The sequence below is a fragment of the Acanthisitta chloris genome, unplaced genomic scaffold, assembly GCF_000695815.1.
Source record: "Acanthisitta chloris isolate BGI_N310 unplaced genomic scaffold, ASM69581v1 scaffold11377, whole genome shotgun sequence".
NCBI classification, from domain to species: Eukaryota; Metazoa; Chordata; class Aves; order Passeriformes; family Acanthisittidae; genus Acanthisitta; species Acanthisitta chloris.
Genome location: NW_008682329.1, coordinates 125,483 through 152,163, shown reverse-complemented (window position 1 = coordinate 152,163; position 26,681 = coordinate 125,483). Strand labels below are relative to the sequence as shown.

At 41.7% G+C, this 26,681-nt stretch overlaps 1 protein-coding gene across 1 annotated transcript in view; it reads left to right on the top strand.

Moving 5' to 3' along the window:
* The window catches only part of PTPRT (protein tyrosine phosphatase, receptor type, T), a gene marked incomplete at both ends in the record, with an annotated part of 272,370 nt that overhangs the window by 120,790 nt on the left and 124,899 nt on the right, over positions 1-26,681 (top strand). Inside the window, 2 exons of the mRNA XM_009078497.1 lie at positions 4,663-4,959; positions 6,229-6,338. Of these exons, the coding sequence (XP_009076745.1) occupies positions 4,663-4,959; positions 6,229-6,338 (407 nt within the window). The remainder of the gene's footprint in view (positions 1-4,662; positions 4,960-6,228; positions 6,339-26,681) is intronic.

The following is a 26,681-nucleotide window of genomic DNA, read 5'->3' as shown; positions in this document are numbered from 1 at the left end:
CCTGATGAGCTCCAGTGTGGGTGTGCTAAGAGCAAGGCAGAAATCACACTTACACCTATTTTCTTCCTGTATCGGAAAGTATCGGTTCAGGATTCACACAAAGCTGCTGCTGATGTTGTGCTCATTTTTCTTCCCTTTGTGCACTCTCAGCCTCTGTAACCTACTGCTGGGAAACAGAATTTAATCAGTGGCCACCTGCACTGCTAATAAACTCTGCCTCCTGCTCTCCATAGGGTCAGGAGACACGGGCACAGGGCCCCAGATGAGTACAGACATCTTCCACTCAATGTCATGTCTTTACTGACAGCAGCAATTTCTTGCAATTAGGCTCCTGCACAGGTAGTTAACCTCGGGGCAGCAGCTGATTGTCTGCATTTAACTTCACTCCTCAACTTGAGCTCTGTGTTCAAATCCCAGGGTCTCACCATGGCTTCCTTTCCTCTTTGTTCCTCTCCTGATGGAGGTGTATAAAGCCAAGACAATGGTTATTGATAATCTAAATCAACCTTTTCTTTTCTACACCTCACCTTGAGCAAGAGGACTACAGTGAACAAAATGAGGTCTGTGACACTCAATAAGGAAAGAGCAAAACTGGCCATAAAAGTTGTCTTCTCTGTGAGATTTTGATGGCAAAAAAAGAAGACTCCGAACATTTCATATCTATGTTGGGTCAACAATGTCTCCTTACCTGCACTGAGGACAGAGAGAGTACAGCTGAAGGGTCACTGGGAGTGTTTGTTTTGTTCAGGCCACTTAGAATCATCAAATCATTTAGGCTGGAAAAGACCTCTTAAGATTATCAAGTCCAACAATTCCTCTAGCACTGCCCAGTCCATCACTGAACTATGTCTCCAAATGCCATATCTACATGTCTTTAAAATCCCTCCAGGGATGGTGAATCCACCACTTCCCTGGGCAGCCTGTTCCGATGCCTAACCACCCTTTCAGTGAAGAAATTTCCCCTAATATCCAATCTAAGCCTCCCCTGGCACAATTTGAGGCCATTTCTTCTTTTAGTGAAATCCCAGAGACTGCCATTTTCCTTGTGTGGATTCAAGACTAATTTTAGTAGGTTGGTGGCAGCTCTTTTACTGCTTTGGCCTCTTTAGAATTTCCTTTGTATAATTTCAAAGTCTCAGGACACTTAGAAAATTGTACTTCAGATTATGCAGTTTATGCCAATGTCTTTTTATATCTGTTCTCTTAACTTTTCCAACTGGGCCAGTTTGTTTCTGCCTTGCTTTTGTGGGTATTTTTGTACAGTTGAAGCTGAGATACATAATAGTAGCTTTTATGCCACTAGCGAAGTACAATGTTACTAATTTTCAGGTATTTTCTTGCATTATTTGGAAACTGTAATTCCAGGAATACAGAAATATGTTGTTTGAAGCTGTTTGTCCAGGTTCAAATATTCACCACTACCAGAGACTGTAGGTCAATTATAAAAACTTACGGACTTCATTTTCTTTTGGGGGGGAAAACAAGTCATTAAGATATTGTGACAAATGGGTGATCTTAGTAAATCCCAGGGTTAAGTATTACAGACTTTTTAAGACTGAACACTTACCAAGCTTATGTGCAGGAGGAATTAAATGGAGAGGATTGTAGGACCAATGTCCTACAGAAATGACAGTACAAACTCTCATCTTTAAAAATGAGGTTTCAATGGCATCAGCTGCAGAGGAAATCAGTGTGGCAACAGGAAAAGATCTTCAAAATAACATAGTCTCAGTTTGCAGAAATTGAAACTGAACGAAGAAAACCAGGGAGAATATAAATCTTTCCTAGCCTGTCTTCTATTTGTTGATTTAATTCCAGTTTTGTTTCTTCCTTTTTGAACCTAAAATATAAGCAGTTTTACTTAATTATTCCCACTCTGCTCAAGAATCTAGAAGGCCAATAGATGTCAAGTCTCTACACCTGCAGCCAGGGACACCCTAGACTAAAAAGGTCTTTGAGACCTGCATCCCCTTCCTGCTCTCACTGGGAACAGCATCAGGATCACATTTTTCCACAGGACTAAAAACCTCACCTTGTCAGAAGTATCTGAACAGATAGTTCTTGGGAGAATGTTGTATGTTCTGTGGCTTTGTAGTGGAGTCTGCACTATGTTCTCTGTATTTTAGCTTCTTGCTTTGTCACCCAAAGCCACCTGTGGATCATAGGTTGGTTGCTCTATTGACAACAGTGTGTCACAAACCCAAAGGCTCCTCAGGATGGAGCTGACAGCATTTACAGTAACATTTTGAGTAGAATTACGAAGTGGTTGATATAAGGCAACTTCCAATAGTTACAGTTTTGGGTAGGAAAGGAAAGGGCAAATGTGAGCAGGATGAGAAAGGAAGGTAAAAACTGCAGGCAATCTCCCCTAGTCCAGGTTTGGGCAGATGACTTGGTGAGATGATGCTGAATCAAGTCCTTACTCACTGGTGTGGTCAGCACATCTGACATCAATAAACCAAACAGTCTCTAATTACTGATTCATTCCATAACATCACTGACTTAAAAGAAAATCACTGTAATTGAAAAAAAAAAAAATGAAGGCAATATAGAATGACTTGGAGGTTAATTGCCATCTTAGCCACGTCATTGTCTCGGTGTGGAATGTTTTGCTGTGTCTCAGCCACATTCTGGGTTGGGGCTGCAGCTGATTGCTTGGTGTAGTGACTTCAGAAGGGCAAGGACAAACATCTGCATCTGCTTTTAGTTTTCTTTCCTTTTGATGCATCTTGGAATGAGGCTTGGGCTTGCTTTTACTGTTTCAGAGGCTGAAAGGTTTCCGAGCCATTCTTTGGTTGACTTGTCTACACAAATCATCTACAGATATGTTCTTATCATGGGGTCCTAGTAAATGAATGTTTAGCACCTGATGCTAAGTATATTTGTGTATATTCATGCATAGACACTTCCTAATCTCTAAATTACATCTTTTCTTGCGACACACAGTACTGAAGACTCTCATTTAAGAGGTGTTTTCTGCATGCTAAGGGATTGACATGATTTCTATGGAATCCTAAACCAGCTGTTAGCTTTGGACCCCTGAGCTCTTAACATCCATCCTATTTCCAAGTGTCTGCATAACTGTGTCTCTATATAAAGATGCAGGATACTTTTTCATGGCCAGTCTTTAGGGGATTTTTAGCAAAGACAGAATATGCAGGTTGTTCCAGTATATTTTCTGCCTGTGCAGGAGTAGATTGAAGTCAGTGTGGCTGGTGCATGCTCTACTTTCAAGAATTACTAGAAGGCTTTTTTTGCACCTTAATTATCTTTCAAAGAAGTATAACTAGTATTCAGGAGTTCTTCCAACTTTCTTATTCCCATGAAAATGTTCTTTTCATAGGTTGAAGTCGTGAGATAAGTGGGCAGAACCCTGAATTGTGCTATAAATCAAGAATGTTTATGTGGAATTATGTATTTTCTAATTACCTTGTTTAGCTATGTATTGAGCAAAAAAAGCAAACACAGGTTGAGCTATACAAGTTGAAGAAATATCAGATAAACAAATTATGACATCTGTAGTATTATTGCCATCTCTCAAACACTGATTTTACTCACTCATCCTTCATTCTTTATACCTACATCTCTAGTGGTACATGCATTTATATTTGATATAAAGGGCAGAGTGTAGTCAGAGCATTTGAGTTATGCTGTTAAAAATAAATTAAGGAACAGCAGGTGAAAATGATTCCTATACATGAATATTCAAAGTGTACCTCAGCCACATACTGTAGAAAGAATAATAAAGAGCAAAGAAACTTTGCTGGGACCAAGGATTGGATATGATCTGAAATAAAAGTTTTATTGGCACAAGGTTGAGATGACTCAGAAAAGTTTCTCCAGGAGTGGCATGTTCTGCTCATATGCCCTCAGAACATTCAGGAGCTTAAACAACATGAGGGGACAGTAGCACTGGGATGTTGGCAGCCCAACAGTTAGGCTCTTAGTCTTGATTTGTGCACTCTTGGGCTTCAGCCTCTGGGCAGAAAGAGTTCAGGGGTGGCAGGAGGGTGTAGGGGCTACAGATCCAAGCTGAAAGCTGAGAATCTTGAGTGCATTCCTTCTCTGGGGGCCATTTCCTATGTGTTTGCATCACTTAGGGTTGGACTCACCAAGGTCCTTAGGCACTGTCAGACAGACCATCAACTACTGTTTTCATAGAATCATAGAACCATAGAATTTTAGGGGTTAGAATGAACCTTACAAATCACCTAGTCCCAACCCTCCCTGCCCTGGGCAGGGACACCTCCCTCCAGAGCAGGTTGCTCAAGGCTTTAGCCAACCTGGCTGTGAACACTGCCAGGGCTGGGGCAGCCACAGCCTCCCTGGGCAACCTGGGACAGTGTCTCACCACTTTTATTTACTTCTTTTTATAAGAAGGGTGGAAAGTTACACTTTCTTCCCTTAGCTGATGGAATCATGTTGGCATTATTGGATTCAGTGAGGTTTCAGGGCCTTGTGACAGTAGATTTTCATGGAAAACTCAGGAGCCAGAATGCATTTGTGGATCTGACATTCATTTCCCTATGACTTACACGTTATAAAGACAAGAACATTCAGAAGTGTGAAGTGTTTGGATACTCTGGACATATGGAAGGAAGCACATTAATGGATGACTGACTTGTTTGAAAGTACATATCTTTTTCTGTGCTTGCCTCACAGATCCTGTCCATGGGCCTCAGAACGTGGAAGTTGTTGACATTCGTTCCCGGCAGCTGACGCTGCAGTGGGAACCCTTCGGCTACGCCGTGACTCGCTGCCACAGCTACAACCTCACGGTCCAGTACCAGTATGTGTTCAACCAGCAAAAATTTGAGGCAGAGGAACTCATCCAAACTTCTTCCCACTACACCTTGCGAGGTCTCCGACCCTTCATGACCATCAGGCTGAGGTTAGCCCTCTCGAACCCAGAGGGCAAAATGGAAAGTGAGGAGCTGGTCGTGCAGACCGAGGAGGATGGTAAGTCACGTTGGGTTTGCTTCTTGGTTCTGGGGGGAAGACTCATGTTCAAGTTGTAAATAGCAACATAACGCTCAGTTGCATGAGATTAGAAATGTCTTCTATGGACAGTGTGTTTTGCAAGTAAATTTTGTAGGTGTGGACATGACAAACACCAGTCTGAGTAGTTACCAATTATCTCTTTAATTCTTCATGTTCTGAACTACCCTGGAACCACCCAGCAGCCTCCTTTGTCATATGGGCAAATGTAATCCTAGCATTTGTTGGTTTTTCCTGTGCCTTCACAAGAGAAGATGTCCCATAAAGCGGTATAATGTCTTCCTTTCCAGGGTGTACTTTTCTTAATACTGATTTCTGTACTTCCTATTTTGTATAGATTTCAGAAGCAAAATTAATTTGATGTAAACTCTTCTGTTTTGGACACAAAAATGCAGGTTTCTGGAAGAAGTGATGGAAAACTCAAAGTGTGGTTGTCCCACCTGAGCTATTTCAGACCAAGGACTCTGATGCACTACCATCCTCCCTCCTGTCTAACATGTAAAATACAGCTTCTTCCTCTGCCTGGGCTGGAAGGAGCTGCTGTCCTAAGTTTCTCTCAGCTGAAAGTGGCTCTTCCAGCCCAGTATATCATTCTGCCATCAGAGGAGGATGGCAGATCTTTGAGAAAAATGAGCAGGGTTTTATCAGACAGGCTTGGGAGTGTGTTTAGTTAGTGATCTTCTACAGCATTAGAATTTTGCTTGAGTAGGTGAATTTTGTAGCTGGCCTCGGAGCCCTAATGAAATATAAATCTTACATTGTTACTTTACTAGGCAAATCAATCTTTCATGTTGATAAAGGTGTGCAGCCCAGTAGCATCTCTATGCCAAGGTGCAATCTGGCTGTTTAGATGGAGAGAGCTTTGCTGTTGTGTGGGTGGAGAAGGACAAATTAAATTCCCTGCAGCTGCTTTGCTGTACTGAAATAGAAACATACTGGAATTAGCTTCATATTTTTATGGACTCTGGTTTTATTTCTCACTTAGTGTTAGGTTAGGGTATTCTTAGTTGAACTGAAAGTTGTGAGTCAATCCTTTCATATTGATAATGCCTTGGTATTCTAGTGCCTCGAGGGATTTTTGTTCTTCATTTTATTCATTTATTCATTTGATTGTTTATTTTTAACTCTGAACTTCTTGTCTGGTGCCCTTTTGGTGTCTTCTCATGTGTGTGCAGCTGGAGCTGGTGGTAGATTTTAACACAGTTTGTTGGGGTTTTTTTTCCCCTGTAGTTCCTGGACCTGTTCCCTTGGAATCCATCCAGGGAGGACCTTTTGAAGAGAAGATCTATGTTCAGTGGAAGCCTCCAAATGAGACAAATGGCATCATTACACTCTATGAGGTGAGGAGAACAGATTGTTGTCAAGGAATATGTGCTACAGGGCCCTTTTCATATGTGTTTAAGCTAATCCTGAGCTCTGAGAGCTGTCAGCAGGTGCTGAAAGAAGCCTGATTAAAATAGATAAGAATGTTCAAGGTAGTCTGCTGCTACCACTGGAAAACTTTTCCAGCTCAAAAGAGAAAGAGAAAAGATTTCTTTCCAATATTTATGGCAAACTGCGAGCCACATATTCCCCTATGCCTCGAGTGTTCAGTTCCTGCCCTTTTTCCTTCTGCAGTATCTCCAAGGTCTGTTTTCTTTCCTTTTTTCTCCCTTGAGTTAAAACACTGTTAGGCTTTATACCTAAATACTGTAACTAATTCCTCTTTGCCTTTCTACCACTCATAATACTTCCTGGCAATCTCAGCAGGATGTAACCACTAAGTCTTGTCTTATTTTAGAGTCTTTCTTGTTGAACCTTTCAGTGATACAGTTGTCCATGCCAACCATGTCCCTGATGCCAAAGAAAGTGTACAGAAGGTTAGAGGGTTATCACTGACCATCCTGTGCTGGATGAGGGAAAAAACAAATCAGTGTGATTCTGGAGTATGCCAGAGGTGATATTTCTTGGTAAGGACAACAGTGTTCTATTGTCATGTGCTTCTGGTGGAACTTTCCATAATGTTATGGTCACTCAACTCTGTGGAAGAGGAATGTAAAAGGAGGGAGTGCTTCAGAGGATCTGTGAAATGAGAGACAGTCCTACAAGAGAAGGGAAAGACACTTTGATTAAATAGCAGAAAGTTGTGCAGCAGTGCTGGCTCAGCCTGTGTCAGTTTATAGGTTCAGCATTTACCACTCTAAGAACAAAGAAAGTTAAACAAAATTTTGCTTTTGTGGTGATGTAAAAGGCCTCACTGTGGGCTTGTGCAGCATTTTCTGACACAGAAGGGCAAGAACCCCTTGTTTTGCTGTCTCTCATATGCTGGGTGAATACTTTATCCTACAGAGTTATATTGGAAGGAGCAACTCTGCCATCACCAATGAGGTTCTGTTCCTCTCCTCTTCCCATCCAGCTGCTCAGCTCAGAACAGCATGTCTTGTGACATGTCACTCCTAGATCTCCTTGCTAGTACTGGTCGTCTCTATCACAGTGGTGGTCAAATGGAAAAAATCAGGCAGGTTTAACATCAAAGAGTTCTTACACTGCAGAATGAACCAGAGAGAGCAACTTTCTCAGAGGTTTGAATGGAACTGCACTTTTAGGTCATCTCTCCAGCTGGTTCATAAAGGACAGACTGAGTTTGATATGGGAAATAAATGAATAGAAGTTTCTCTTGCTAATTTGATGCCATTTCAGCCAGGCTGAAATCCTTGACTAAGCACAAAGTCATTTTTTGTTGGTCACTGTTGAGACACTTGTGGAAATATGTGCAGGTTGCATGTCACCTGTCAGTGCTAAAATAGAGCCAATCCTTGTCGTTTCATGGGTTTTGAAGATGTCTAAGAAATGAGTCAATAAAGCTGTATTTTAAAGGAATTAAACTGAATAGAACCTCTTGTGAGTTCATTTTTTTTTCTGGCAACATAGGTGACCTATAATAGAACACATTTAAAATAACCCAAGCCAAATGATGCAAATGATGCAAAAATAATTCCTTTTAATTTTTAAAGAAGCAGTTTCCTACTAAAATATTGCCTTGGGCTCAGCTCATTGAAAGGACTTCAGCAAACTGAGTAGCTTTTCTGGCTGAGCAGCTGCGTAGAGACACTTTGCTGCCTCCAGGGTAGTGATGCATCATGACAGTGCCTTTGCCCCTCAAGTCATGTCATTGCTCAAGTCTCAGTGGAGGCACAAACAAATTTTTCTTTTCTGATAATGACTCTGCATATTTGGCAGCTGAAGACAAAGAGAAGTCAAGGTGAATTCAAACTCTTCCTCCTTTTCCTCCTTCCCCTTATCTCCAAAAAGATGTGAATCCAAGTGTTAGAAACACTGAAACTGAGAGTGCCTGAAGATTGTCATGAATGAAAATGTTTTCTGTCCCTTCTTACATGTGAAATTCATACAGAACCTTCCCATTCTACATGAGACAATTGCATCAGCTGCAGCTAAAAATACAGGACAGCAGATACACATAACCTGGATTGATGGTCAGGGCACCCTCAAGGTAGTTGGCTCCATTTGGAACATGGGGGTCCATGGATATGGAACTCATACAATGCCTGAACACTTTGAATGATGCATTATACCTGCAGACAGCAGTTGGCATCACAAACATCTTGTCTGATAAACCCCATTTTTATTAGGCAGGGTTCAGCCATGTTTCAGTATCATTGAACTGAGATCAGCTGACCTGTTGGTTAAAGATGGAAAAAAAAAAGGTTAGTGGCTAATCTCCAATGGGTTTTCAGTTCTGGAGCAAGTCAAGAGGAAGTCATAAAACTGATAAGAAGACTGGAGCTTGTTCCCTGTGAAGACAGGCTAAGTTGGGGCTGTTCAGCCTGGAGAAGAGAAGGTTGCATGGAGATGTCATAGCAAACTTCCAGGATCTGAAGGGGCTCCAGGAAAGCTGCAGAGGGACTCTTGGTTAGGAACAGGAGTGATAGGACTAGGAGCAATGGGTACAAACTGAAAGAAGGGAAACTGAGGTTAGATATTAGAAAAAAATTCTTTCCTGTGAGGGTGGTGAGACACTGGCACAGGTTTCCCAGGGAGGCTGTGACTGCCCCAACCCTGGCAGTGTTCACAGCCAGGTTGGATGGTCTGGTGGGAGGTGGCCCTGTCCAGGGAAGGGAGTTGGGAGATGATCTTTAAGGTCCATTCCAACCCCATAACATTCTGTGATTCTCTGATTCTTTCCTGTGACCTACAGTACTGGTCCAGGTAGAAGCAGAAGACTTAAGCAACACCAGAAGAAAGAAGGTCAGAGTAGGAACTCGTGCAGCACTACTGTAGTGAGGTGTCACAAGGAGCACAGACCCTGACACCAGTCCCAGCACTGCTGCTCCAGCCTGGGAGGCTCAGTGATGTGCTAGTGAATTTGCAGCTCTCTAGAAGCACTGCAATTGTGTCAATGTTATTAGGAAGAAACAACCCCAAAAGCCTTATCAATGTTTATTAAAGAAAAATTCCCTGCAAAGTACATACCAAGAAATATCACTTTATGAATCTGAGTTAGTGGTGTCAGGTTCTGCATTGCATGTGGAAGCAGCTGGCTAGAGTCACATGTAGGTATTGTGCAAGTGATGGTCTCTCTAACTCCCACGGGTACAAACCCTCCTAATATAAAAAAATTTAAAAAAACCCCTCATAAGTTCCTCACCATCACCACCAAGATCAGATTCGTTGCATCTGTATACTGTATTTTCTCTCTAGTTCTGTTAAAAAAAAATTGTTGTAAGCTTCTAAAATGCTTCCAAATAGCCACGCTGTCTATTCTACTTACATCCCACTTGCTTTTCCTTGGGACCAATTTTCTTCTCAGGTCCCTAATCACTCTTGCAGTTCCCTGCCAGGCAGACATCCATATCACCCAAATTGCCATAGCAGTTTGCATGCCCATTGCTTCAGTGCCAGCTGGGCTGGGCTTCAGCAGCACAGCCTTCAGCAAGTCACTTGGCAGCCAGAAGCACTAATTTTGTAATGACTGAATACTTCTAAAGAGCCTAAACAAAATGGAAGGACCTTAATGAACCTTTTTGACTTCTGCAAGTCTCTTCTGATTGATATTTATCCTTCAAAAGGCTATTGTAGCCTCTTAACACAACCATAGCGTTGCATTTTAAGCTGGTTTAACCCCCTGTGTGTTGAGTTGGAGAATGAATTGTTTCCCTGGGTACAGCCACAGCTGGATATTTAAACAAAGGAACCTTCTAGATCCCCAAATCAGATGTAATTACAGCCTGTTTCTAGGGAGCAGGCACCTCTTGTTCAAGGCAACTTGGAAAGCTCCAGGAATTTCGAGTCGGTTAATCAGTGTGCTGGAAGGGTTAGGATATGAGTTGTGTAGAAAGCTTTGTACAGATCATTCTAGGGAGTTGGAAAGCCCAGCAAAGCTGTTAATAGCCCAAGTGTATGCTGAGTTAGGAGGCATCGGTTGATCTGTGCAGGCAGGAAAGCCACTTGGGAGATGCTGTTGGAAGTAAGTTGTGCCGTGGAGATAAAGCTTAAGAGCTCGTGCTCTAGTCAAGTCCCCAGGTACCTTCAAGGTGTGTAGGTACTTCCATGAGACAAGATGAACAGTCTCTGTTCAGAATCAAGGCTGAACACCAGAGGTGGGATTGGGTACCTTGGGCTGGGTAAAGTGCTCCACAGAGCTGGTTCTGCATGTGATGCTCATGAGAGAGATGCTATAAGAGCTGCCTCTGGGAGTGAGGTGTGAGTGGCACAAACTAACAGTATTTCAGTGAGTCCTGTCCCACAATCAGTCTCATGGCAGACTGAAACAGCCACAACATGCTGAACCTACTTATTTTAACCAGTCCTGAAAAGCTGCTGTGCTTTAAAATCTCTGTTAATCAAATGCTGCTCCTTGTGCTCACACTGTCTGGGAGTTCAGCTTCAAAGCCTTTGTGTACAAAGACATACAACAAAGATTTATTTTAATTCTTTTTTCCCTAAGTGTGTGTAAAGTCAAACCTCCATCAAACAGCAGAAAGCCTTATGCTGTCATTGGGCTGCAGGAACAAGCAATCTAATTTAAGGTCATGGACCAGCTTTGGCACCAAAATCCTCCTGCTTTTAGCTGACATGAGGTTGTCAAAAATGTTTGTTCTGTAATCCAAATTGAAGCACTTTGGGTACTTGTGTGGCCCCAGATGTTTTGTGCAAACCTGCATCTTGAAAATGTAAGTAAACAAAACTTATTTATATTTGCATTTCACTGTTCCTTTGGGCAGCTGAAAGCTTGCAGGTGCACTCAATAACTGATGTTGGCTTTTGCCTTTGTAAATACATTTATTTTTGCATAATCTATGTCTTAGAATTGTTCCTTTTTAGAATATTTCATGCTTAAATCATAGAATTGTAGAATTTAGGGGTTGGAATAGACCTTATAGATGATCCAGTCCAAACCCCCTGCCCTGGGCAGGGACACCTCCCACCAGAGCAGGTTGCTCAAGGCTTCATCCAACCTGGCTCTGAACACTGCCAGGGTTGGGACAGCCACAGCCTCCCTGGGCAACCTGTGCCAGTGTCTCCCCACCCTTAGAGGAAAAAGACAGGAAGAAGGGAAAACAGGAAAAAGGGAAAAAAACCACCTAGTCTTCCTGTCTGAAATATTTGTCACACCACTTGGGGAAAGCCATTGTTATAGGTCTTAAAATCCTAACAGCATTTAAGGGGTGGCTGCAGAATATTCAGCTCCTTGGCTGGAAAAATGACTCTCAGGCTGTTGAAGTCCTTTCAGTGAGCCATGCCTAAAGGCAATGTTGAAACAACAACTGTCTTTTTAAACACTGTAAGGTGTAGTCTTGTAATCACTTATGTCCTCAGCTTTACATTTGTTAAGTCCCAGGTGGGTTGCACATAGGTTTTAGGAAAAATAAGGATGCATTTGCAGTCACTCTCTCTGAAATGCTGCAAATCTCTATTTAGATGCCAGGAATAATAATACAAGGGACTTTCATACACAATTTCAGCTCTTTAATGGGATGCTTGGAGCCTAGTACCTCTAATCCCAGTGGATTTGAGTTTAAATTGCACTTCAGAGGTTACAGATCCTCTTAGTTACCATGTAAAATTGCAGTCTGCCCTTCTTCATCTCTCCAGTTGCCAATATGCCATTTCTTCTCCATCACCTCACTCCCTTTTGCTCTGCAGGAGAGGTGGTTACATGCAAAATGCCTCTTTAGAGGGTTGTGCATAAGGTCAATATTTGTTGGATGCACTGCCTGATTTTACAATAGGGTGGAAAGCAATTCCTCCTACCTTTGCCCCCGGAAAATGCATCTTTATTCTAACACAAAGCAGGATTATCTGGTGTGATAGCTATCCACTGGAGGCCTTTCTATTCATAGCCCTTTGCTAAGCTATTCAGGAAACCTGACATTTTTCAGGATAAAATCTTTCCTGCTAAAAGGTGCAGTAAAAAAAGGTTTCCCCGGAAAAGCTGAAAGGGTTGGGAACTCAACTTGACTTCGGCATTTGTTTGTTTATTTAAAGGTGTTGGGGTTTTTTTTTTGGTTACAAAGAGTGAAAAATGGCTCCCCCAAGAAGGAAAGAAACAGCCACAAAATCTTACAACTAATTTATATAAAGCCCTGCAGTTGAAATAGTGGAAAGATGACAATTCTCGGAAATTGCCTTCAGTGAGAAGTGGCTTTGAATGTTCCCATGAAAATCAATCATGTTACAGCTCCTCGATGGCATTCCGTGGATGCAGGATACTCCTGGGATGGAGTTTTCTCACTTCAACTCCCCAAGTGTGCAGGGAAGGAAGGTCATGCCACACACAGCTGCTGCTGCCTTCAGCTGAACATTAAGGAGATGCTGTTAAGTGCTCAAAACCCAGGAAATGATCAATTAAAGTTTGTATATCAGACTGTAGCTTTATCACTCATCTGGAAGGGCATTTGCCAGTCTTCACACCATTGGAAATTATTCTCTGTTCATCTGCAGCACTAATGCTCTTTTCCTTTGACACTGGATTTATGCTGTGTCTTGTACTGCAGTATATTGTTTGTCAGGAGTCCACGAAAGTCAATTACATGAAGAAAAAAGGTTTTACTGCATCTGGACTACACTGAATTAGACTTCTTTAATAATCTAAACTAGCAACAAAAGTGTGTGACCATGTATCATCTGTTTAAGTCTGAAACTCTGTCAGCTCTATAGCAGGCTGTGTCATCCTCTCATTGACGTGTTGGGAGAGCTGTGCACATCTACCCAGCTGAATTAGTTCTGTAGTTGATGGCTCTTTGCTCAGAATTGCCCTGGAATAGGGCTGGGCTGGCAGAAGAGAAATTGTTTATTATATGCTCACTGACCGTAGTATTTACTGAGCACTTGGTGAACAGGTTGGTTGGATGCTGCCAATGTTCTGGGCTCCACTTAATAAGGATTCAGGCCACAGTGTGGGGAATGAACAGTGCTGATTGCATTGATTTGTTATCATTTCTTGGCAATCGAGACGGATGATAAATCTGAGCGTTGCCTTGCTCTCTTAGCAGCTTGGGATGCCTTGGCAGCCACAGATCCTGTTCTGTTTCTGGGGCAAGGCAGGGCTGAGAGAGCTTTCCAGTGAAATTTGAGGTTCACAGAGTCACAGGCAATGGATTTTTGGTTTTTGTTGTTTTCCAACCAGCAGAATCTCATGGAGAGCTCTTCTCTCCATCCATGCTGTTTAATAAAATAATATGACTCTAAGCTTCCCATCAGCACCAGAATTGGAGTATGTGCTTGAGTGACAGGGAGCATTCATTTAAGGTGGTTTTCTGATACTGCCAGAAAAGCCTGATTTACCTGTGTGCAGCAATACAGAAGGCAACAAATGCAGCTGCTGTCCTGGTGGAACAGGATGGCTTTCCTTCCCCATCATGTTTGGAAACATAAGATGCTGTGGCAGGGCTGAAGTCAGTTGGAGCTGTGCTGATTGAAAGCTGTCATGGGGAGGTGACAGGAATTAGGCTGTGCCCTATCTGCCTGGCAAGTCCTGGGGTAATGGCTCTGCTGGCTGCTCCTTCCTCCAAGGAGGGCAGCAGCAGGGAGGATGCTCCAGCTGCAGGTTGGCTCTTTACTCAGCCGTTACACCCTGTTGTAAAGAACCTGCTCTTATCTTTACTGCTGTTGTTGCTCTGCATCCTGTCCCAGTTAGTTTAACACAGCCTTCAACTTAGGAAATGTTTAAATGAGTTCCTAATTAGGGATGCTTTTCTAATAACCACCTTAAAGAGCTTTAGAGCAAACTTCTTCAATTTATATCGGATTCTTAATTGTGTGTAACTCGCTGTTCCTGGCAAGACATGCTTAACTTGGGAGCATTTGTTAATGATGCTCTTTTAAATCCTATGGTTTCCAGCAACATCTTGGGGAGCAAATGAGAGGGTTTTTTTGAGAAACTCAGATATCAGGGCTTTTAAAATGGATGACGACCTCCAGGTAAGTAGCATACTGCTGTTATAAATAGAATGAACCAACTGCTTTTAAAAAAAAATTGCTTGATCAAGCTTTTCAGAAATAAAAGCATAATATGGTCCCTTGAGCACAACAATTTCTTTGATTACCTTTTTATTGTTCTTTTGAAGCCAATAGACTTGCAGTGATATAAATTCCATGCAAATGAGAAGATATTTGGCTACAACATCATCTTTTTGTTTTCTTTTTTTTTTAAAGGAAGGAACTGAATTATTTTAGTGTGCATGTTGTGCTCTTTCTATGCCAAACTAAGTGATAAGAACTGAAAAAACCCACTCTTAACTTATTCTTTCTTATAATGAAGTTCAAATTTAAAGCATCCTTTTGTAGATACATCAGCATCTTGTCTTTCTGCCTTCCACTGCTTTCTTTTCTTTTCCAGCAAAAAAAAAAAAAAAAACAAAAAACCCAACACAATTTTGGTTTATTCTTCTTTGTTCTCCCAGACATGCTGTTTCTCTGTATTGCTCATCCCAGAGAACAGCTGATTCTTAATCCCATTTCCTCCATTTTATCTTTCCATGTGCCAATGTACCTGTGCTGTTGTGACAATGTAAAGCTCTTTAACAATTCTATATTCAGGTCTTACAGTACTTACCAAAATGTAGTAATTAGCTAAGTTGAAAGCAAACTTCAGATATATGTTTGCACTTCCTTCCTACGTGTTTTTTGGTCTGTTTCAGTATTGCTGAATTTAGCAAATATATAGGATTGAATAATTCAAGTGGTGGTGGTGGCTTTGTCCTGTTAATGGGTGCAACTGAGGAACTGTGTAAGAGGAAAGGCCAGTCAAGGTGAGCTTTGCATCAGGAGGTGGTGCCAATATTATGGTTCTTTTTGGGAAATTAACCTCATTCCTGTCCTTTGTGCATGTGTCTTAGAACCTGTCTTTATGTTCCTGCCATCCAGGGGACAGGATGGGTTTTAGGTTTAGTTTCCTGTGCCCTGCTGTCATTGCCTCTGTCACTTTGAGCCCTTACCTCCTTTTTTTTTGCTTTCTCCTTTTGCCCTCCCTGTTGCTTACTGTTTTTCATGCTCTCTGTTCTCCCTGCTGTTCCTCCCCACAGTGAGGGTGGGACAGATTTCAGAAAGATGCTGGAAGCTGCTGGGTTTTGGCACAGGGAGAGCAACTTGCTCTTCCTCTTGTTTCTAATTCACCTGCTCTTGTCTGAAATTGTGAAAAGTTACTTAGGGTGAGCTTGGATGGGGCTTGGAGCAACCTGTTCTAGTGGAAGGTGTCCCTGCCCATGGCAGGGGGTTGGAATGAGATGGTCTTTAAGGTCCCTTCCAACCCAAACCACTCTATGAGGCAGAGATGTGACAAGTAAGCCCCAATGGATAGCTTAAGTGACTAAAAAAATATCTGGTCTTAAAATTATCAGCTACCGTAATAGCTAAGACTGAGAATTGCTCTATAAATGTGGAAAAACAATTTTATATGTATGTGGGTCTTGCTTCTGTTCCTTTATGGTGTGTGGCAAACACAGCAGCTGTATGTGATGGTGTTCAAACTCCGTTGTGTTGGTAAGCCCCAATGGATAGCTTAAGTGACTAAAAAAATATCTGGTCTTAAAATTATCAGCTACCGTAATAGCTAAGACTGAGAATTGCTCTATAAATGTGGAAAAACAATTTTATATGTATGTGGGTCTTGCTTCTGTTCCTTTATGGTGTGTGGCAAACACAGCAGCTGTATGTGATGGTGTTCAAACTCCGTTGTGTTGGTTTGGGGTTGGTTCCCACAGCTTTTTTCCAGTGTAGCATGGCAGATCAGTGATGAGGTATATTAAATGTGCTTTCAGCATCAAGAAATAACAGAGGAACAAGTATGGAGATTGAAAAACTGCCTCAATGCTGCAGCCCTATCAAAGCAATTTCTATAGTTGTCATTTTCTGCTATTAAACTGAACAATGAGGCTCTCCAATAAAGTCATATGAAATAACAGCTCATTAAAAGCTCTCCTTAATATATAGCATGCTAATTAATGTCAGTGGGGTGCAAGCTTGAATGGCAGAATAGACTATAATGTTTAGAAAGTAGGTAAAATAAAAGAAGATATTTTATCATTAATGACCTTTTAGTAAACCTAATGAAATCCTTAATGGCCTGAATACATTACTGAGGCTCTCCCAATTGTTTTGTTACCTACTCCATTCTTCTTCCTTTTCTCATAGACAGTAAACTTGGGTTTATTTATAGAAAACAAAAAGCAATAACATCCCAAGGAATATATGAACAGGAGAAAAGAATCTGAGCAAAGAGGAGAATAAACAAGACTCCTCAACATTGCTATCCCTGGTCCTGGTCAAGCCTGGGTGTAGGATCATGTTATATCCTGCCTTGTATGTGTGTTGTCTGTGTTTGCATTCAGGTTTAATTGCCTCTGTGTTTATGTGGCTCCCAGTAAATAGGCTAGGGAGCAAATGGGTCTCTTTTATTCACAGGGTCTCCCTAGGTTAACTTCCATATTCATTCCTAATGAATAGCTGTGCTCTGGCTTTTTATACTGTTACCAGCCATGCTGTGCTTGTGCTGTGACTAAATTAAAGGACTTTATTCTTCAGGGCTTTTAGTCTTTCACGTGTTGCCAGCCTTAAATATAACTTGCAAAAATGCTGATTAATTCTCCCTTAACCTTCTCCCAAAAGAAGAGGTATAAGAATGAAAAAACGAAAGGCTTTTGCATCCTCCCATTTCTTGGCTGAAAGTAACTGGATTGGGGAGGGATGTAAGTGCAATAATTGCCTGGCTTAAACTGAGTTTTAAGATGGAAAATGTACCCATTCATCTGGTCATAAAATGTATTCTTTAGTTTAGTTTTCCAACACTGGAGCAGGATCGTTCACTAACCTGTTCACTACCTCTTTCCTGTGCATTAGAAGATAACTTCCTTCAAATTACTCCTTTTGTGTAGCACTTGGTGCAATTAACTTTAGTCGTGTACCCCAAATGTCTGAAACTGCCTGATAAGATTTAAACTAACATCCATCCCAGCTGCAATCCCAAGTTACCTGCAGTAGTAATTGTTCCTAAGAAGCACAGGCAGTTGGTGAGTCTGAGAAAAAAAGAGCCCATGGCTTGCTGTGTAATCATGTTTCAATCAGCTTTATGGAACCATGAAATTGATTGTCCCCTGACGTACTGTACACTTTGGAGCAGATACTCTGCTAGGCAAGTTAATGCCTTATTTGGCTCCAAGCACACAAACGAAGAGAGCTGCTGGCTTCCCCTCCCATTCCTGCAAAGCAAGGAGGAAGGGAGCACAAATCACCTTGAAATCAGAATTTGGGAGTATGACAGCATCAGCCAGGCCTGTTTTGTTTTCCTAATCATCCAGTGAAAAGCATGGTGCTTTAGGAGAAAGGTGTCCAGGCTGTTGGCTGCTTACAGGGGAGCTTGGATGAATGACAGAACCAGCAGTGGTGAAAACCAGGTAATCAAAGAATTGGAGGAATTGTGGATCTGACAGAAAGGAGAACAGAGTGAGTGTCTTGTCAATGTGGTGTCCCCTTGGATATTGGAGTTGGCTTCTCTCTTCTGGAGCTGGAAGAAAGGAGATGCTGTGAAGATAGTCTTGAAGCTGTTATTGAAGTACAGTCTTGAGGCTATTCCTCTTCAGACACCTGCCAAAAGGTCATGTCTTCATAGAATTTAATTCCTGTTTAAAATTCCTTCATTTCAGGAATATTTTGGTCTTTCAACATAAGTGAAACTTCATTCAAAATAAATCCAAAATCAACCCATCAATGAAAATGCTAGGAATTCCTTCTTGTAACTGGGTTTTGTCCCTGGAAGATTTAACTTCCCTGATATTTTTGTGCTTTGTGTTGAAATGTTCCCAGTTCAGGGTTGCTCTGAGATTCAGGTCTGAAAGACTTCTTCTGCTGAAAGTGGTTCATTAGTCCTTGGAGTTTCATGGGCTAACTCTAAGGAAGGAAGCAAGAAAATCAAGGCTGCTGCTCTCTTCCTTAAAATGCTTCTACAGAGCCCATATCTCTGATAGAAACTGGGGGAGAACACAAGCTAGAAAATGTATAATAAAGTGAAACAAGACAACCTTCTGCTGAAACACCACAAGGTGCTTCTGTCCAGATTTAGGTTATGCTTTAGGATGAATGATTTCCCCTAAGGCTCACTCCTTGGTGATTTTCCAGAGTCAAGAATGTGGTCCCTGAAACTGTGGGACAAGCTCAGGCTGCATCTCCTCCATGAGCTCCTGGCCAGGACAGCTCCCATGTGAGAGTGATAGTTGCTCCAGCCTGCAACCCTCAGCTCTTCCCATGGCTGGAGTGTTGGCAGCAGATGGGATGTGGTAGAGATTTTCTGTTTAGCTTCTTTTGCACAGGGCACAAAGGCCTTGTGGCTGCCCAATAATTATTAGCTTGTTTATTGGAGAAGAGAAATACAAACACAAGTCATGCACAAAGAAATCCTGCCCATTACTCTCTAGGATATTTTTCCCTTTAGTGCTTGATAAGTTCCTTTTTCCACTGAGCCAAAAGGCTTTTCTGAGCTATTTAACTTTATTTGTCTCTGTGACAGTGTTGAACTTGCATTGAATTTAAAGAGAGGAAAAAATGCACATACAGCATTATTAACTTGCCATTTCCTTATTTAGGCCACAGACAAATTAGAAATTATTCAGGTTATCCAGACAAAAGCTACCTCCTCACCAACCTATCTTCCTTTTTAAGGGTGAACTTTGTGAACTCACCCATACTGCTGCTGAGCAAACAGTGCTGCTTGGTGGATGTAGCTCAATCCTTTCCCTCGATACTCTAATCCTTCTCTCATTATGTTATAAAATCTGTCTTGTAACTCCCCTCATTCCTGAAACATTCTCTCTCCTTTCCAAACTTCTCTCTGCAGTAGAGACCAGGTTTCCAGCTAAATAAACCCACAGCTCCAGCTTTCAGAGCACTGCCAGCCAGAGACAAGTCTGTTGCTCAAGTGACACTGAAGTCTGAACAACCTTGGCTTGGGCAGGAGTAATGAGACACAGCCCTGGGCTATAAATTGCATTGACTTGGGAACGAGGGGATTTCATTCTGCTTTGCCTGAGGCAAAGGTCTGCCGTGCTGTCAGCTGAGTTTCTTAGACTCTCCAATTTCCTCTGTCATGGTAATAAGTACCAAGAAAGCTGCTTATGAAAGAGTTTTGAGGAAATCCCTTGTTACCTGCTACTAGTTTAACTTGTGTAATCTCAGCAGAGGGACATCTATTTCTAGCTGCTTTACTGACAGGTTTAAATAAAGACCATGCACTTTGTGGGCCTTTGGAACAGCCTTTCTGGACCGTGAGAAAGTCTCTGCAGCTACAGTGGTTTGCTAGGAGGAGTCAAGGGAAGAAGAACTGGCATCGAGGAGCTGCAGCTCTGCCTGCTGCATGGAGATCTGGATGTTTGCTACTCTGAGCTCCTTGGTGTGGCGTGGGAGGAGAATTCTGTCAGTGTGTTTGATGTTTCTGATAGGGAAGCATGAGAGCAATGGCTCTTTTTGGTTTTTTTTTTTTACCCCAAACTAATCTGATAAAGAGGAAGCCCTAGTGATGCTTTTGTGCCCCAGAAGAATCAGGATGTGCAGTTTACCCACTGCTTTTTCATGTCATTACATAATTGTTTTAGCAGCTTTACTCCTAACGGGCTCCACGTGCATCTCAGTGACCAAATTATTTGCTGGGATTTAACACAGTGCTGTCTAAACAGAGTATCTGTGAACATAATCCTTAATGATGTGCTGGGGGCACACATTGCTTGTGGAAGTCTTGCCTGTGATTAATCAATTAAGAATAAGATAAGCCCAACAGTGGTTCCTCTGTTTTGGTAGACAATTTGAAACCTGCCGAGGCTGAATGTGCATCTGTATTTGTTTGCAGTTCCACAGAGGAGTTTCAGTCTTGTCTCAAATTAGATAAGCATAGAAAGAAAATACTCTCCAATTGTTGCTGTGCACAGCAGGTCCTTTCAGAATGACAGCATCTGTGTTTTGGAGAAAGATGCCTTTTTCTACCAGTAGTAATATTTGTTGTACAGAGCAGGACAGCAATGATTTTACACTCCTGTCACACAGTCTGTGTGTAGGTGGCTAGTTTCAGTCTTGTCTCAAATTAGATAAGCATAGAAAGAAAATACTCTCCAATTGTTGCTGTGCACAGCAGGTCCTTTCAGAATGACAGCATCTGTGTTTTGGAGAAAGATGCCTTTTTCTACCAGTAGTAATATTTGTTGTACAGAGCAGGACAGCAATGATTTTACACTCCTGTCACACAGTCTGTGTGTAGGTGGCTAAGAGATTGTGTTTGCTGATTGTTTGCAGTTCCACAGAGGAGTTTCAGTCTTGTCTCAAATTAGATAAGCATAGAAAGAAAATACTCTCCAATTGTTGCTGTGCACAGCAGGTCCTTTCAGAATGACAGCATCTGTGTTTTGGAGAAAGATGCCTTTTTCTACCAGTAGTAATATTTGTTGTACAGAGCAGGACAGCAATGATTTTACACTCCTGTCACACAGTCTGTGTGTAGGTGGCTAAGAGATTGTTTTGTGTTTGCTGAGCTCTCGGTGCTATTGTGCTGTTGGCAGGCTGAGTCCTGGATCAGACTGGCAGAATTGCCATCTGGTCAGGAGAATCTCTGAGTTTTCACAAGTCTATTACAGGTCTTGTCTGAACTTACTGCTGTGTCAGTGTAGATGAGAAATCCAACAGAAACTCTTAACCAATGAAGTGTCCCTGTTGGATGATACTGATCTCATTAGGTGTCCTGATTGCTGCGTGTCTTCTCAGAAAAATGTAGGTGTACTGTCCCTGAGTACTCAAGTGTTGGCATCACCTGCAATGTATGTCCCTGACCCTCTCCCCAAATAAGCAGAGCGAAATCAAATGCTAGCAAAAACAATTGACAGCTTTGAATTCATTTTCATGCTCCTTATTAACAGTTGGAAGAGAAAGGTGGCATTTGAGAAGACACTATTTTTCATTTAGTTACCTTCAGAAAATGTGGGAGCTCCTGCTGATAATGTTTCTGGGAGTTCATACTGCAAAAGGACAAGTCTTAATTTATGGGAAGGCCCCTCATCTCACCTAAAGGGATGCAGGATTTGGACAGAGGACTCTGTGACATGGTTAGTTCAGCTTTTAGCAACATGACAGGCTCTAAATCTACTGTTTATAAATATTTCTGCATATAAATTACTGATTATAAATATCGCCAGCAGCTAAAAACAATCTGGTCCAACCTATTCAGCCTTGTCTGCCCCTCAGAGAGACATTGTTTTGTTGAGGAAGGTAACAGATGAGGTGACAGAACTCTTCTCTGAGGTGGCACTTGTGGTTTTTTCTACTTGCCATTGCAAGCAAATATGTCCCTGGATTTAAATGTAGAGGAAGATACGTTGCCTTCTGTTCAACAGCTTTTCCTGCTCAAGTCCCTAGAGAGAAATATACCTCAGTGGATTGGGACTATTGCTAGGTATCAGTGCAATCTTCTGCTATTAAATGAAGCTCAATATCCTTGCCAAGAGCCTCTGCAGTCAGGAGCCAATGTCACGTGTTTAAAGGCAGGAACAAGAGATGACTGTGAGGTTCCTGCCTTTTTTCCAAACTCTGGAAGCTCAGCTGATGGCTAGATAGAGTTTTGTAGCTCAAGAACCTGAATCTCTTTGCAGATATCAATGTGAAAATCTACCTAAATCTTCTAAAGAGATTTCTGGGGTCATCACTTTCATTCAGGATAGATATGCTGCAAGAACAGCCTCAGCTATTGAATTTGTGGGTGCATCTATGCCCAAGTTATAAATTATGATGATAGACTTAGCTAATAACAGTGGAGTTGGAGTTTGATTGTTGGTTTTGCTTGGCTCTTAAGCAAAATTGGCTTTTCTTCTCTTGTTTCCTGGTTTGTAGCTGTGGACCTTGGCCAACACGATTCCCTGGAAATGTTACCATTTCTTTAACCTTTTTTTGGGTGTTACAGACACTGCAAAGGGACACTCTGTGTGTGGGACCTTGTGCAGTATCCAAATGTCTCTAACATAAATGTTTCTAGCAGCCTTGTTCTCAGTTCATTGATTTTTGTCGATGTGATAGTAAAACTAAAAATAACTGTGCTAGAGAGGGGAGAAAAAAGGTGAACAAAAAGCCCATGAACATCCAGTGTCTGAAACTATAGGCAGATCCTCTTTGCTGCAAGAGTGGGAAGTGTGTTCTCTCTGCAGATGAGTTTTGTGAGCAGCAGGTCATGCAGGCATCAGGGACTATGAAATAATGACTTTGTGTCAGCGTGGCTTGTGCTCTTGTAGTTCCATTACTTCTCTTCCCACTCAGAGTACTCCTTGTACCACACTTCTAACATGATAAACATATCTGGAATGAAAATGCTTAGCTGTATCCTAATTATAGGAGGTATCCTGAGGTTATGATGACGTGTTGAATGAATGCAGAGTGGTACTTTCTGAAAGGGTTCCTACAGACTAATTCTGGCTTGTCTTGTGTCTGTTAATGTTGGCATTTTGGGGTCAGGCTGTTTCCATGATGGACATGTTTTCCCAGGGCATCTTGATTTGTACAATGCTGTGTTTAGATCTCTTTGCCATTCACATTCTGATAGTCACCTGAATTCTTGGAGCTGCAGAATGCAAGTTATTAATAGCAGCTCTCTGTGGATCTACTCATGATGCTCCATGGCCTGTACGTTGTAGGTGGTTGTTGTCTGGGAAGGGAGATGCAGTTGTGAGAAATGTCTGTGTAAGCTAGTACTTCTGGAGGGAGCTGGCTTGCCTTGTTCATGGACATTTCAGCTTCATCTTGTGAGGAGTGAAAACCTATGTTGTTGTCAGCCTTGCAGAACCAGAGCTCTCCAGCAGCATCCTGTGCTTCCCTGGCTCTGTCGTGTGCTGCTGGTGTTGCATTTGTGAGACTCAGTTCAGACAAGCAGGGTAAAAAAATATCTGTGGGTTAGATTTGGCCTGCAGGGCCAACATTAAAGAGATAGGAGCCAGGTTGGACCCAGCTTGGCACTAGGAGTAAGAAGGGCAATCTGTAGGGTGGCAGCTGCTGAGGTTGGGTGTTCTGCAAATGGACCAGCTCAGCCCAACAGCCCAACATGCTGTTTTCCCCTTGACATCATTGGAGAACTTGGCTTAGTATTTTTCTTTGCCAACTTCGATGTAACTTATTGCTACATTCAAGCCATTAAGAAGGAAAGTCTGCAATATATTTTTAATTTTTAAAAATAAGATGGTAATTAGATCAACAAGAGGCAATTTTAAAAAAAAGTTATTGCACCATGAAAACTAATAGAACCTCAGTGCAATATTCAGAGTGCCTAAGTCTGCTTTAAGTTATGCTGGATTGCTCCAGAAATGGCCCATAAAAATTTGTATTATTTTTAGGGCTTTAATTAGCTAACTATGTAAACTAAAATAAATAAGAGTTTTGTAGACATCCAGAGAGGAAAAGAAAAAAAGACAATATAAATGTTACTTCTAATTCTTATTTATTTGAAGAGTAATTCTTTCCCTTGCTGTTAAATCACTTTTTTTTTTTTCATTTCACCTGATCCATGATTTTTTTTCTCTGCTAACAGAACCTTGGGATTTTATTCCCAACACTTTGGCCCTGTCATTCTGCTTTATTAAACTGGCAGTTTGTTTGAACACTTCAGTTACTCATTAAATTTTACATTTTCTCTGGCTGTATTAATCACTGCTTTTTACGAACTGGGAATGTAAATGATCCCTTTGCCATCTACGCCGTGGGATAATTTGCCTTTGTAAGAGGCTCCTCAGCATTTCATGCAGCTTTCCTAGTCTTGTAATAAGTGGCTTTTTTTCCCCCTTCACTGTAAGATTTACTTTGGATCCTGGTTTTTACTATTGTTTTCCACAAAGCAATTCCCCCAAAAGTCAGATTTTCATAAAACTAACAGTCCTGTTTATGTGCTTCTCTGATATTAAACTGTATGGATGCAAATAGCAAAATGCAAATGTGGGAGGTTGTTAAACGAACCACTCTGTGGCTTGGGGAGAGAGCAATTGCTTCTATCAAATCCCCAAGTGTTCCAAGCATGTTCATGCAAATGGAAACTGGCTTCAGTCCCTTGTGAAAACTTAGCTTCCAGAGATGAAGAACGTGTGTGTGTGCCCTGGCACAAACAGGCTGTTCACAAAGGCTGTGTTGCTGATAATGTGAGCTGTGGCCTGACCCAGTAACAACAGCAAGAAGGTGATGTGGTGAAGGTAGGGAAGTGCCTGTGCCTTTCTCTTGGGTATTCACAACAGATTCTCTCATAAACATGAATGCTTTGCAGTGGGGAGCTGCAGAAGAAATGGGCTTGTCTCAAGAGGTGGGGAAGGGAATCCAGTGCTCCAGGGGAGGTGATGCTAGTAGAAACAACTGGGCATCTGGTTCCTTGCTAGAGCTGAGGAGGATAGGTAAAGAAGCATAGAATATCCTGAGTTGGAAGGGACCCACAAGGATCTTTAAGTCCAGCTCCTGGTTCTGCACAGCACAGCCCCAGCAATCCCACCATGTGCCTGAGAGCATTGGCCAAATGCTTCTTGAACTCTGGTAGGCTTGGGGCTGTGATCACTGTTCCAGTGCCCAACTGGTCCCACTGGTACACAGCTTAATTCTGGTATTAGCAGCCCATGGCACTGTCCCTGTAACTTTGGCTGTAAGGAACCTGGCACTGGAAAGGTGATGGAGCATTTGGTTTAGGAAACATTAGTGTGTACACACTAGTATCCTGGAGATACTTTGGCTGCTGTAATTTCTCTAGCATCACAGTTTGTCTAGGCTTATCACTGATGATTCAATCTAGGTTTGAGAAATGCCAAACCTGAATGACTTGAGCAGTTTCCCCATGAAGCAATAGGTTTCCCTTGGCAAATGGTTATGATATAGACAGCACCAATATTTTTAGGATTAAGACCTACACTCAAATGTTCTCTGTGGTAACCTGATCTCCCTGGGATGGATCAGGTTTGCTGTTTCCCAGGGCTAAGAGCTGTGCAACAAAGGCACCTCACATCTCCTGTAAGGACAAAATGCACTGATGAGGGGTCCTGGGGCTCGCTGAAGCCAGATGACAATTAAGTTTCTTTGCTTTGGAGGGACAGAGGGGATAAGAATGACCAGACTGCTTGTGATAGATTAAAAGAGAGAAAAGGCTTCTCCTGAGGTGCTGAAGGATTGAGTTATTTCAGAGCAAAGGCTTGGGACCAACTGGTTTTATTTTGCTGAATGCACAAGCTCAAGGAATGACTACAGAGCAGCACTGAGAGCTGTTTCCCTGTGCTCTCAGAGCAATGCACCCAACAGACTGTGTTGTGTGTATGAGTAAAATAGATCAAAACACACTTAGACTACAGCATCTTTCATGCAAATCATGGCTTTTTTTCCCAATAAATTATCCCTAATTTGAGTCAGTAAAAAAAAAAATCTGCCTTTCCATTACTGTGTGATGACTCTCTCTGGCTCCCTAGTGAATTCATAAATCTGTTTCATGTTCAAGCCTCCAAATTATTTTGATAAGAAACAAGGCGACGCAGTATAAACTAAGTTTTCTGCATGACTTTCCAGGCCCAGGTGTCTGCACTCTAATTTGCCACATTTTGATGCTATCCTACTTGTGTTTTAGATGTGGGAGCCTAAGCTGAGTCTCATTCAAATTCCTGTTCTCATTATTGCTATTCAGACTCTGAATACTTGTTGGTAAAAGACTCTAATACTGCAGTAAGTCCAGGAGCAGCTGCTAAGTCTGTTTGAATTATACTTTGTAGCAAGCTCAAGATGTCAATAAAGGATTTTTTCCTTTTGAAAAAAAGCCCTGATATTTTTTTACAGGGTAAGTTTAGGCAGCAGCCACCTGAAGGTATTTTATTTATCTTTTGGGTATGGATAAACATACTATTTCTATACTTTTTGTTTGATACTTGTTGAAATCTTCAAGTGACATAGCAGTTTTGGGAGACTCATATTAAGGTCTGTAAAATCTTGAAATCAGGCTAGAAGAACCTGGTGCAAAGCACTGTATTCACAGCTTTGATATGTCCAATAACAAGCAATTATTTTTATGTTCTTTGAAGCTGAAGTGCTATAGGCTTTGAGGTTTAAACAATTAATCACTTGAGACAATCAGAAATTACAGCTCTGTACTTATGAAAAGCTCTGTTTGACCACAAATAGACATCCCTTTTCTAATGTTGGCATTTAGATCTCTGACACCTTTA